The sequence below is a fragment of the Oxyura jamaicensis genome, chromosome 9 (assembly GCF_011077185.1).
Source record: "Oxyura jamaicensis isolate SHBP4307 breed ruddy duck chromosome 9, BPBGC_Ojam_1.0, whole genome shotgun sequence".
NCBI classification, from domain to species: domain Eukaryota; kingdom Metazoa; phylum Chordata; class Aves; order Anseriformes; family Anatidae; genus Oxyura; species Oxyura jamaicensis.
This window is the reverse complement of record NC_048901.1, coordinates 11396650-11409839: the sequence shown is the minus strand read 5'-3', so window position 1 is coordinate 11409839 and position 13190 is coordinate 11396650. Positions and strand designations below refer to the sequence as shown.

General features: G+C 49.1%; 1 protein-coding gene across 1 annotated transcript; it reads left to right on the top strand.

Annotated features, from left to right (window-relative positions):
- Positions 1-161: 161 nt before the first annotated feature.
- Positions 162-8451, top strand: D2HGDH (D-2-hydroxyglutarate dehydrogenase). The gene is made up of 10 exons (XM_035334350.1): positions 162-176; positions 220-672; positions 1292-1349; positions 2379-2518; positions 3185-3378; positions 4277-4445; positions 5020-5163; positions 5618-5760; positions 6303-6468; positions 7769-8451. Exons 2-10 carry the CDS (start codon positions 327-329, stop codon positions 8026-8028), a joined length of 1620 nt encoding a protein of 539 aa, XP_035190241.1. The 5' UTR covers positions 162-176; positions 220-326; the 3' UTR covers positions 8029-8451.
- Positions 8452-13190: the final 4739 nt, after the last annotated feature.

Sequence of the window (13190 nt, the reverse complement as noted above, 5' to 3'; positions counted from 1 at the left end):
TGTCATAGACGATGGCTATATTGATTTATAAATAAAGTATTTTTGGGAACAAGAGCTGTGCGGGTGCCTGGCAGCGCGCGGGGCTGAGGCGGGCGGGCGCTAGGACCGCGGCGCGGCCGGGGCCGGGCCATGGCCGCCTTCTGCTCCGCGGGGCACTGAGGGAGCCGAGGGCAGCGGGTAGCGGGCTGGGGGGCGCCTTTCCCTGAGGCGAGGGCGGCCCTCGGGCTTGGCCGGGCGGCTTCGGGGCGAGACGCCCGCTCCCCGCCGCCTCGGGTGGCCTTAGCCCGAGCGGGAGCCCGGCCTCCCCCTCGCCCCCCGGGGCGGGCATGGCATGGCTGCGCCCCGCCTGGCCCCGCTGCGCCCCGCTAAGATGGCGGCCGCGCGGCCCTCCCTGCGCCCGGCGGGCGGCCGAGCCGAGGGAGGCTGCGGGGGCGGCCCCGAGGGCGGCAGCCGGGCCGTGGCCTCCTCAAGGCGGCCGCGGGCTCCGCACGGCCTCGCCCGGCCTCGGGGAGGTGCCGCTGACCAGCGAGCGGTACCGCGTGCGGCGCCTGCCCTTCTCCTCCCTCGGCCCCCGGGACGTGGCCTTCTTCGAGCGCCTGATGCCGGGCAGAGCCGTCACGGACCCGCAGGAGGTGGAACCGTTTAACGTGGACTGGCTGAGGTCGGTCCGAGGTAAGGGGTGGTTGCTGTGTGGTTTTCGCTCCTGGTGAAACCTCCACCAGCTGTGGGCACAGCAGGACGAGGTCTGCCAGCAGCGAGCTCGCTGCTGCTGTTCGCAGAGCGTGGCTCTGCACACCCGGCAAAACGAGTTTTCCCCGTAGAAAATCAGAGAATTACCCAGTCTTTCAGGATAAAATAAATTCTTCCTAGTTAGTTGCTTTCCTGAAACAAATGCGTTCACTTAACAGTTCCTGTATTTTTCCAAAATTCCGGATGGGCCCTCAGAAAACAGGTGGTGTGAGCTGTCTGGCGCTGTTCACAAAGCTGAGGGTTTCATGAAAATTCACGATTCATGGAGAGATGCATGAAAATTTACGATTCATGGAAAGATTCATGGATTCACGATTCATGAAAATATCTCCTGTTGTCCACACTGGCAGCCAAGTCCATGTCCACGTGCAGAGCACTTCAAGGGAAGGCCCGCTGTTAAAAACATTTGTTTTAAAAGCCACCGAAGTAACTGCCTCACGGTGGAGGAGGGCTGCTATCTCGCACGTCCCTTGCCACCTTGTCCTTTCTGAACTCCGTGCAGCAGATGACTTGCCGTGAGCGTCCCTTGCTTTCGTTGCAGGCTGTAGCAAGCTGTTGCTGAAGCCGCAGACAGCAGCGGAGGTGTCTCAGGTTCTCAGGTAACGCGTGCCTTTTGTACGGGGTGAGGGAGCTCAGCTCTGGTTAGGGAGGGTCAGGCAGGAGGAGGGAACTCCGGGATGTTCAGGCACTGAGTGCACGAGCGCTAATCACTGGAGCTGTGTTAGTCTTGGTGGTACATCTTGTGCTCGAACTCTGGTGACTGCAGCCCTCCTTTCTGTGCTTTACATCCCCCTGCACTCCCCACTGACTTCTCTGCTCCATGAAATGGTCAAAATTTAGACGTGTTACCAGTGATCGACATGAGCAGTTACGTTGAGGGGACTCGGGGAGAGTCCCTCAGAAAAAGGGAAAAGAAGCTCGTCGGGCCCAGTGAATTGGTGGCAGCGCAAGAGCAGGTACAGTTGAGCATCGGTCTGCAGGATGCTGTTCAGCTGGAGAGCCACAGGCTGCAGGAACCTGCTCACCTGCTCCTAGCTCTTACAACAAAAGTACAGAGCTCGGGACTTACAAATAGCTGCTGGTGCAGTGCAGCTTGTGCCATCCATTGCCCTTGAACTCTGGCGAGCTGGGAGAGGATGTGCTGGGTGGCACTTTGCGCTGGAGGGTGGAGCAGCTGAGGCAGAGATGCACAGACTTAATTGCCCATGGGACGTTCTTTCCTGAGAGAAGGAGGAGGGCAGTAATGTCTTAACCCACTGCCCGAGATCGTCTGTCAGAACCCCCTGAGGAAGCTGTTAGCAGAGACCTCTGAGTAAATGTATAAACAGAGAGAGGTGTGTTTTCCAGACATGTTGCATGGCAGATCTGGGGCTATTCGAGGGGATGACCCTGACTGTTCATTCCTTTGCACAGGGCTGGAGTGAGGGGAGAGAGGAGCTGTGCTTTCCCTCATTTGCGATGAAACTGCCCCTCTTTATTTGGTTAGTCTTTCGGTTGAGCACTGCTGAATTTTAAGGAGCATTGAGCATGCCCACAGCAGGACTTATTCACGGGGAAGCAAAACTTTTCTGATAGACTGGATCATGGCCTTAAGTGATGTAAGACTTGAGAAACCTGCTTTCTTCCAGGTACTGCTCTGAGAGGAACCTGGCAGTGAACCCGCAGGGGGGTAACACGGGCCTTGTTGGGGGCAGTGTTCCTGTCTTCGATGAGATCATTCTCTCCACTGTTCTCATGAACCGGATCATCAGCTTTGACGCCGTGTCTGGTAAATATTGTAGAGACGTGGTGCACGGAAACGAGCCCCTGGCTTTAGCCTGGGCATTCTTCTGGGAGCTGTAACTGCAGGATCGGCAAGGTTCAGCCCAGCAGCATCGTAAGGGGCATCAGAGATTTGTTTCCTCCAGATTCCTGCTGCTGATGTAATCCTTAGGTGTTAACAGTAGCAGATGTAAGAAAACGTCTGGTGGCAGAAAGAGGAAGAAAGAGAGCAGAAGAGCATGTATATCCTGTGTGCATGTATCTCCTGTGAGAGTATCGGGGGAGAAGAACGGTGGTGGTGAAGGAGGCATGTGAGAGCCACACTGACAGAGTAGGGAGGACTGGGGAAAACTTGCAGGATGTTTGGCTTTGGAAAGTTAGGAACCAGGCTGCTTTGAGTATTTCAGAACATCAGGCGAACAACAAGCAGAAACAGTCTTAATGCCACGGTATTTCACGTCTAGAGCTGGGCACAATCAGATGTCAGGACAATGGCAACGCTCCCCTGGGACTGAGGAGGGGTAGGACAATGCCCTGTAGCAAGCACAGGGTTCTTGCTAGTTTAAATTGAACCTCAGAAAGTTTTGGAGGAAGAAGTGGTTGCACCTGCTTATGCTTATCCTGCCTCTTTAGGAGCCCCTTCTTCCTGGGCTTCAGCTTGTTTCTGTTTCAGGAATCCTCGTGTGCCAAGCTGGCTGCATCTTAGAGAAACTCAATGAGTACTTGGAGGAGCGGGGCTTTATCATGCCACTTGACTTGGGAGCGAAAGGTAGCTGCCACATCGGTGGTAACGTGGCCACAAACGCTGGAGGCTTGCGGTTGCTGAGGTACGGCTCCCTCCGAGGGACCGTGCTAGGACTGGAAGTGGTAAGGCGAGTAGCCAGCAGCTCCCTCTGTGTTTGTACCTCTGTCTCTCACCTGCTTCCTGCTGTTGTAGCTCTCGGCTATCTGTTACACAGACAAAAGTTCCTCTTCAGGTTTCTGCTCCTCGCTGTTCCTCTTGTGGCTCTTTTGAGAAGGGCCAACAAGTGTCTTTGTGCATGTAGCATCTGTTACTGCCGCCAAAGCTTCCAGCTTCCTCCTCTGTCCTACCGACAGAAGCGATGAGGGATGATGTCCTTATCCAGAGAAGCAAAAAGGAGGTAGGGAGAGGTTTGGTGATCCTGTTACCTGCATCAGGTTGGTTCCTCTGGGAGTGGCGGGTCTCTGGAGCACTCTGCCAAGTCCACCCTGCCACGTGCTCTGTTGTTGACTGCTCACTCAGCTTTTAATAGAGCCATCCACGTTGTGTTTTCTTTGACTGCTGGCTTTGTCCTAGAGTCCTTCCTGTTCCTCAGCATGCTTCTGCCTGTGCCTCTGTGTGCAAAGGCTGGCATTTGTGAGTCTAAAAGATTTATGGAGGCAGAGATCTAATAGAAAATAAATGGAAAAATGGGAGCCAGGGCTGCAAAGAATGACTGATCTTGTGCACCACTGGTAAGAAAAGTAGAACAAGCTCAGGCTTCTGTTATTTTAGAACATGTGTAAACAGCACCATTAAAAACAACAACAAAAAAAAACAGAAGTAGGAAAGTTTGTGGGAAGATTCAGGTAGGATATAGAGGGTAAGAAGAGCAGAGAGAGCTGGAAACAAGGAACAGTGACAACGGCCTGCAGTTGGTGTCTGCTCCTGAAGGCTGGTGGTAGCCTTTCACCAGGTTGGTAGTAGACAAGCTTGTTGCAGCACGTTTCTGCATAGGTGCATGGCGTCTCCGTGTCCTCACAGGTGCTGGCGGATGGCACAGTCCTGGACTGCTTGGCATCTCTGCGCAAAGACAACACTGGCTACGATCTGAAGCAGCTTTTCATCGGATCTGAGGGGACCTTGGGAGTTATCACGGCTGTCTCCATACTCTGCCCTCAGAAACCGAAGGCTGTGAATCTGGCATTCCTAGGTAGGAACTGATATTAATGATTTCACACCTGGATTCCTCGGCAGGGAAGGGAATAGTAACAAAGAGAAGAAAGCACTGGTCAGCCTGCTAGCTACTCAGACAGCATGCTTGTAACACATGTGGCCTGGAAAGCAGGGAGCTGAACTCCTGGGGTGAGGGGAAGGAAGAGTAGATCCCAAGCCCTGACAAACCTGTGGAGTATGTGCAGTGGACCCCAGATTTTGCCTGGACTCTCATAATGGCCTTTAAATTCATCCTGGGTTGCCTTCTTGCCAGTGCTGAGCAGTAAGGGTTGGGTCAGACGTTTTGCTGTGAACTGTCTTAGGATGTTGAAGAGGTCCTTGCCACAGCAAAGACCACTTGCTCTCTCCTCCTGCTGTTCTGCTCTGACAACTATCCCAGCTCAAACCATCAGAGGCACTAACGGGGATTGCATGGGACCCAAACCCACACAAGGTTCAGCTTTCCTAGAGATGGGAAAAGTGACTTGAAGCCTGACAGACTTTCAAAAACTTTCGACAGGGTTTTGAGGGGTTGCTTTTGTTTCTTATTCCTCTGTGTCATCTGTCTGAAGGGTGTCAGAATTTCTCTCAAGTTCTGGAAACCTTTACAACCTGCAGAGCCATGCTGGGAGAGATCCTGTCTGCCTATGAGTTCATGGATGAGAAGTGCATGGAACTGGTTGAGAAACATCTCAAGCTATCCTGTCCAGTAAGAGGTACCAGAGCTGATAACTCTGTCTAAAGAAGAGATACAGATAGTGTCATTTGGGCTGCAGAAAGAGACATTATGCTGCTCGGGCATTTTTAGCCCAGTTTTACATGTGTGTGTCAATGAGTGACTGTGTCTGTCCCTTAATTTGTGTACCCAGTATTCAATTCCAAATACACTCAGTAAAAGTATTTAAAGATACGACTTTTTAGTTCTGCCAGCTCCCACAGAACTGCTAGTTTTTTGAACAGCAGTGACTAGGCAGAGGATAGAACATGGAAGTGAAGCGCCTTCCAGATAAGATTGCCACTTGAGCTACACTCCTGTCTGGCACAAGAGAATCTGGGCTGAAAAGAAACCTTAAAAAACGTATCAGGTTTGGGAAAAGATCCGGAATCTGCACTAAATTCCTGTGCTTACAGCACAGAGCATCTGCTTATTTTGTATCTTTTCACTTTCAGACAGCCATTTTTATGTTTTAATTGAAACTTCGGGCTCTAACTCAACCCACGATGAAGAAAAATTGAACAGCTTCCTAGAACAGGCCATGACTTCTGGATTAGTCACTGATGGAACTGTGGCGACAGATGACAAGAAGATAAAGGTGACTCATCACTTCCTCCTGCACAAATCCACTTGGAATGATTCTCTCCTTGAAACTACAGTTTTTATAAGGAAGTGTTTGTCTTGTCTGATGTTTGAAATAAACATGACTGAATGACCTGGTAGCTTATTTGGTATATTGAGTAAGAATGCTAAGAGAGAACAGTTCCTACTGCTGCCTCTTCCCAGAAGGCCTAGGTGGCCTTCTGGGAAGTTTTCAGTGGGAGTTTTCTCTTATAAAAACATCAGGTTAATAAATTATGTCTATCAGTAGGACTTAGGCAGCCTTGGAGCGAATGCCTGTGGCTGTGACACTTGTTCTTTTCTACCTGGGGTACTGTCAAGCGTAAAGGGTTGGTGTATCTCTTAACCATACAGTGCTGCCAAGAAAGCATTATTACTGTCCCCCATGAGGCGTAGGATACCAAGGGAAATGTTGATGTTACATGCAAAGAATCAAAGCTTTTCTTCCCTCCGTGCCACAAAGCATTGAACACAGGAGGGACTTGGCTGATTGAGATTCCTTCGATCTTTGTTCCTCAGATGCTGTGGAGCCTCCGGGAGAGGATCACAGAGGCTCTTACTCACGACGGCTGTGTTTACAAATACGACATCTCCCTGCCTGTGGGGAAGCTGTATGATCTTGTGACGGACATGAGGGCTCGGCTGGGCCAGAGTGCCAAAAATGTGGTGGGCTACGGCCACTTGGGTAAGTGCAGATGCTGGGAAAGGGAGAAAGGAGGTGGTTTCTTTTGTGTGCTCCATGTTTTGCTGTGCACTTCCTAGTAGCTCCTAAAAGTTGGTTTTAGATTAGTGGGAGGCAAAGACTAAATAGCTGAGAGCTGTCAGAGGTGAAGGCTGTGTAAGGATCTTCACTGCCTTCAGCCTGTGTTCCATGTATTACTGACAGGTGTGACCGGGCAGCATAACCACCAGCCGCTCCGCAACTGTGCACCGGCCGTTCGTAGCTTCTTGCTGTGTACTTTCTGTTTAATTATCTAGGTTATTTAATTGGACCATCGGTGTGATTAATGTACTTAGACACTTTTGGCAGATAAACACCTTCCTGTCCAAAGTGATTAGTCATATTGGCACTCAGTTATGTCTGAGCCATTAACTCTTCAAATGAGAGTGATAAAATTAGTGCACAAAATTAGTGACCCAGCCTTTCTGCTGGTACATTCGTCAGAATGCTTTGAAACTGATTTGATTTTACATACTCCAGAGACAGGTAAGTTGTTAGCAAAGCTGTTCTGTGTTTCCAAACCCATACCCCCCAAGAAAGACCAGAACAAACAAAAACATTCCTCAGCACGCGTGATTTGAGATGATTTGAAAGACAGGTTTTTGTAATAACAGCTGCATTTGGTAACTATTGGCATTGAGGATTAAGCTGTGTACTGTGAAGATTTGCTGAAGTGCAGGAAGAGGTTGCAGAGTGAGAATGAGTATTTTTTTTCTTTCTTTGTGTGTTCATAATACCCAGTGACTATGAGCTTAATTGAGTATCATCACACGCAACACCAGTGGAGAAAGGAAGTGCTCTGCTTTCTTTGTTTCTGTTGACACAGTGCCAAAGTGCCCTTAGAACGCTGCACAAGTATAATAGGGGGAGATGCAGTAATGGACTGTACTGAAACTCAAGCATCGTTAGGCAATGCTGTTGGGGAAGTCTTCAGCATGCCATCAGAGTGCAGGGAGAGTAATTAATGCAGCACGGTTGTTTGAATGTTAAAATCTCGAAAGTGGGAATTTGAGAGTTGCTTAACTTGGAACACTTCTTCAAAGACTGTACTAAAAACTTGGAAAAACAAAGATCCTATTTGAATTACTTGCGCACGGAGAAGCCTCATGTTTGCTGAAGGACTGTTCACTTCCTTCTAGAAGGAAGACTTCAGTGAATAAGAAAGGCACTGTTGTTTGAGTACGGGGATGAAATGGTAATGATTCTCCAATTCAGATCTACAGAGTTTTTCTTACAGACCCACCTCTGCAATGTTTTCTTCCAGGAGATGGAAACTTACACCTGAACATCACAGCAGAATCCTACAGCCATGCCCTGCTGGATGCCATTGAACCGTTTGTGTATGAGTGGACTGCAAGATATAATGGCAGTATCAGTGCAGAGCACGGATTGGGCTTCAAGAAAAAGCAGTTCATTCAGTACAGCAAACCCAGCGAGGCAGTCTTTCTAATGCAGCGCTTCAAAGCCATGTTAGACCCCAAAGGGATCCTCAATCCGTACAAAACATTGCCCTCCAGCTCCTGAAGCAACATGTTCTGAGAAGCAAGCAGGTGCCATCACGTGAGGACGACATCTCCAGCTCGATAACTGTACTTTAACCCCAAACTGAGGGATCAAGCAAGCATGTAGAATGCTCCTTGGCTTATTTTCTTAGTGTGATGGAGCAAGTAAAGGAATGTGGTTCCTCTCTTCAGGGGTGTCTGCTCTTTCTGAAGAAGAGCACATTACGGGTTTTCACTGTGTAGGCTTTCTGTTTAATCTGAACACTGAAACGAAGCGTACAGATGTTATCTTTTAATCTTAACTGCTTTTTCTACCATGGGTATGATGTTTAGCGTTGGTAGTAGAACACTTACTCCTTACATGTCTCAAGCTCTGGTGATCACTGTTTTTCTTTCCTTTCTATTTTGTTTACTGCATGCATTCTGCAGCCAAACAGTGAGATCAGCAAAGGTCTAATATCCTTTATGAGGTAAAGCTGTGCAATTGGAAGTCAGACCTTGTAAATCCTGTAGCAAGCACTGCTTTTCAGAAGAGAGGGACCTTTGGAGTTTTATATTGCTTTTATCTGAAATTACTTGCCAAATTATGATAGTAGAATTGTTTGTTAAAAATAGAACATATTTACCACCCTTCTCACTTGCCTGTCTTGGTGAGGTTGGTAGGGTGGAATCGGGGTTCACGGCATGTGGCTAGCATCAGAGCCAGCTGGTAGCAGTGCCCTTGCTAGTGTGCAGCATTTGGGGTTCCTTACAGCATGAGACCTGCATGCACATGGGGCTCAACAAGAGACAGGCCTTCTGCTTGTGGTGGGGCTTCACATCCCACTCTGCCCACCGCTGCCCTGACGCTGTAGGAGCACTGCAGTATTTTGTTACATTTTATGTCTGTGACTGTGGCATACCAACATCAAAAGTATTACAAATCTGAGTCCACAGAGATACGAGGAGGATTTTATCAGTGATATTTCTGGGACCACAGCAGGTAAGGACTAACCAGCCAGACACATACATCCTTCCTGCACATGGTTTCTGCTTCTGAGGTCCACCAAATTTGAGTTGTATGAGTTCATCTGGACAGCTCTTTCCAGCCTTTCCAGCCCCTGGGTTCTGCCCTTAGCCTTATCTTGGATTTTGCCAAGATTGTATTGGAGCATTATGGGTTGGAACAGGCAAGCATTGGGAGCAGGGCTTAACAACATAGCTGTAGCAGGCATGGCCATTGTCTTTGTGGGGAGGACTCTTAGATACCTGACAAGTGCTGTTCACATCATTACGCCACAAAAGGCAGGAGGCAGAAGTGGCATGACGTGCAAAATGACCATGCAGGGGCAGAGCTGGGCGGGCTGTAGATCTGGCCACAGGAGTGTGTTCTGTTGTTGGACTTAGTACAATGCAATCTGCCCTGTTTCAGGACAAACAGCTTTAAACCTTACATAGAATCAGTAAAAACTATTACTACTTACATAGAAGCGGTAAAAACTATTCATCAGGATTTTTGACTGTGATTACTCATGTTACTGTGAATATCTTTGAACTATTGTAACTAAAAAATTGATGTTAATACTGTCTCTAAGGAGTACTCCTCCTAAATAAAGATTTTTTTTCACATTTTGAAGCTCTTAGCATTATGTTAGAATTGTAATGAAACTGAGTTTTGATCCTCTTTTAATAAAAGTAACAATTCAAAAGACATTTAAACAAAAAAAGCCATACGTTCATTCTCTGTGGGCTGTGATAGTGTGTTTCATTTCTTGTATATATACAGTAAATATAAATTATTATAATTTGATCAAAATCAGAACTTTCTTGTCTGTGCCTCTTCTAGTGACCCAGAGATTTTAAACAGAAATCTGTTCTTGCCAGAATCCCTTTGTCAAAATGTGTCTTTGCTCTAGGAGGTGTGTCTGGAATCCCAGTGGTGCTCTGTCAGATCCTGCAGAGCCCAGCACTGAGATGCCGAGGTCCTGGGCTGGCTGCATTGGCTTCTGGCTGCCTTTGCTCTTTTATCCTGACCAAGCACAGCACGGCTGCCTCGCAGCCCAAGGGCTGTGTCCCGCCACCTTCTCAGGACTGCCCTGGTGGGTAAAGACTAGAAATCTCTCTCTTCATTGGTCCCTTCAGGGTTTTCCTTCAGGTACTTTTCTACTCTGCATTTCCTCTGGAAGCCCTGCTTTCCTAGGGAAGTCTTCAGTCCCTTTGAGAGGTGTTTATGCATGTTAAGGGATCTTGTCAGAAAATGCAAGGTCTTGGGAGTCAAGGCCCATCTTATAGTCTGGCTTTCCACTGCACCATGTTGAAGAGAATTGAAGGAAGGTGGTAAAGGGTTTCTGCTAGATTATGCAGCATGGTCCCTTCTAGGGGCTCAAGAGCTTGGGTGTGAATCCATCGCTGGCAGAGTAAGGAGCTGATGCAGCATCTCCTCCTCTCCCCAAGCAGTGGTCTAGCAACTGCCCCTTTGCATAGAATGGTTCTTCCTCTGTCATCGGTGTCTGTCCTTCCCCTGTGTCTGCTCTGAGTGGCGTGAGATCAGTTCTGTTGCCTTTGGGCTGAGCTGCAGCAGAGTTCGCTGCTATGATCTTCAGCATGTCAGTTGCACTTTGGTTTTTGGGAGCTCCTTGTGTCTGGATGCAAGCCCAAGGACATGCTGGGTGGCCGGGTCAGAGCAAATCTCGCATGTGGCCCTCCTAAAGCCTTGGCTAGAGTCCCAACTGAGAGCCGCCTTCCTCTACAGCTTCAGATAAGGAAACAGTTTAGATGTGTTTTGTGTCCTGTTTGCCTCCATGGTGCTGCATGTGGGTATTTCAGCTTTCTTCCCACTGGTTTGCTCTGATTTAGTAGTGAAGTGCCATCAGCCAGAGGAGGCATCTCTTTTGGGGCGTACAAGTGAGGCCTCGGGCACACAGGAGAGGACACCACACCACCAGCTCGAGGTGAAAATGTTGCTCTTCCTCACTCATTTTGATCTAACATGCTTGAAAAAACCCACACTCATGCCAGGCTGTGGGTTCTCTAGCGATGCCACCTTGGCTGTCCCAAGGAGACATCGGCCTTGCTGCAGGTACAGGTTCGCAGTCCTGGAAGGAAAGACCAGAGGAGAGAGGGTTCCTGGAGGTTTAACCTTAGGGTAGCAGTAACTGGGAGGGCTTCAGTGCCAGAAGCCAGGCTGAGGGGAGCATTTCCTGCTTCCTTGGCTCCCTTCTCCATAAAATACCAGGAAAATAAAATCATTCTGTTTGGCCTTCGGAAGGATCGCTGATTTCCAAAAGGTGTAGGAAAAAAATAGGTTCCTCAAGTAGGAGGGTGAGAGGGGAAAGGAGACGGTGGTGTAGGGAAGGATCAGAAGTCAGCACGAGACCTGGTGGCAGCGGAAGGTGATCTTACAACAGCTTGGTTTTACCCGTGCAGTTCTCTCAGACTTTGTGTGCCCTCTCACAAGCATGCCACATGCGCTGAGTGTCCATGTCGTCTGCCTAGGGTCACTTCTGGGCAACAAGGAGGATGAAGGATGTTTGGACGGGCCTTTTATACCCCTTGGGAGTCACTGATTATTATGGGATAATCCTGTTGATTCTGGATCTTGCCTGATCCTCCACAAGCCCCAAGCAATGTCTTTGTTTCCTCGCTTGAGGGGGGTTGTTTGGCCACATCCTGCCTCTGTTTTGAGATGACAAGAGATTGTCAGGCAAAGTTTGGCCTACAGAACTACGCTGCCACCCTTTTGTTGCTGGAGCCGGTCATCTGCTGACGCGTCCCCTCCAGTGTTTGCTGATGTTCCTGCTGCCAGCCACATCCGTGTTTGCCGTGATCTGCGTGTCACTCAGCCCAGCAACTGTTGTACCTTGTGCTCCTGCACAAACATTTCTGTTCAGACCTGTTCAACTGTCACCAGCATCAATTCGCCCAGTTTTATTCCTTCTGTTATAAATCTCCCCAGCACATAAACACCCCTGAGGGGCCCCGACACAGACTCTTCCCCAGGCTGTAGAAATGCAAAGCCAAAGCCTTCTTTCCCTGCTGAGGAGCTGCTGCAGCATCTACCTCCTGCCCTCCTAGAGCTGCGTCCTGCGCAGTCCAGCTGGCTTCTGCATTCGTATCCCACCGGTCCCAGGTTTGGCTCCTGGCTGGGAACGCCTCGCCAGGCTTCATGAGACCAGCGGAGACAGTTGTCTTACCCAGTCGCTGTCTTTTCCATCACGTGCTTGTCAGTAATTCCTGCTCTCTCACAGTGACCTGAAACAGATGATCCATCCAGAGCATTTTTCCTGGAAGAAAACCATCCTGAAGAGTCTCTTTTTTTTTCTCTGTTTTTTATCCAGAACACCTCTCTACAAGGCTGCAAGCTGCTGAGCTGAGTTAAGGATGGTGGCTTGCTCTCAGCCCTGCATTATAGCACCCATCACAGCGCAGTTCTAAGGTCGTGACTCTCAATTTGCCACATGGATGCTCTGACAGAACAACCGCCATACAGCTCGCAGCGTTGATATTTATCCCTACCCTGTGACCTCTTCAGTCCTTTTTCTCTCTCTGCTATCGAGGCACCCTGTACCTCTCCCTTCGTTCCTCAGGGGCTGTCAGGGAGGAGCTGACCATCTTCTTCAGGCCTCAGGCCTCCACGCTGCTGCCGCCTTACCATCTTTGCATTTTCCTGTAGCTAAAAGCTAGCTCAGGCAGCAGTGCCCTTTAGAGTAGCCCCACTACGATGTTGCCCTGGTCCAGCAGTAGTAAACCCAGAGTAAATACCTCCTCAGTCTCTCCCAGTAGTGATTTGAAACAGTGTGTTCCTAAATGGCCTTCCACTCCTTGAAAATTCACATCAAGGGACTGGCACTCAGTCATCAGGCTCTCTATATAGCTTTTGGCGAGAGCTTAGGACAAGCTTAGTGGTGTCCCTGGAGTGGGACGGACATTTGGACCTAATGCGGGTGTGAGACAAAGTTGTTTAGTTAAGAGAGGGTTAAGCAGAGGGAACGATGCTGTTGCTAGCAAACAAGGCAGAAGGTGAAATGCTCCCCGCCTGAGCTGTTTGTGTATCAGAGGATGCAAAAACAAAGTCTGTAGTGGTGGTAAAGAAGAAACATGAAGGATTTGCTTTCTGCCAAGTTAAGCTGATACAACCTGTTCTTTCCAGATCAGGCTGTTTATATTCTCTGTCTTTTTCCTACTCCATTCTTTTTTTTTTTTTTT

Coding starts and splice junctions, on each gene's coding strand:
- D2HGDH (XM_035334350.1), top strand. CDS start 327: ATGGCATGGCTGCGCCCCGCCTGGCCCCGCTGCGCCCCGCTAAGATGG. Junction 2,519..3,184: donor CAGCTTTGACGCCGTGTCTG/GTAAATATTGTA, acceptor TTTCTGTTTCAG/GAATCCTCGTGTGCCAAGCT. Junction 3,379..4,276: donor CCGTGCTAGGACTGGAAGTG/GTAAGGCGAGTA, acceptor GTGTCCTCACAG/GTGCTGGCGGATGGCACAGT.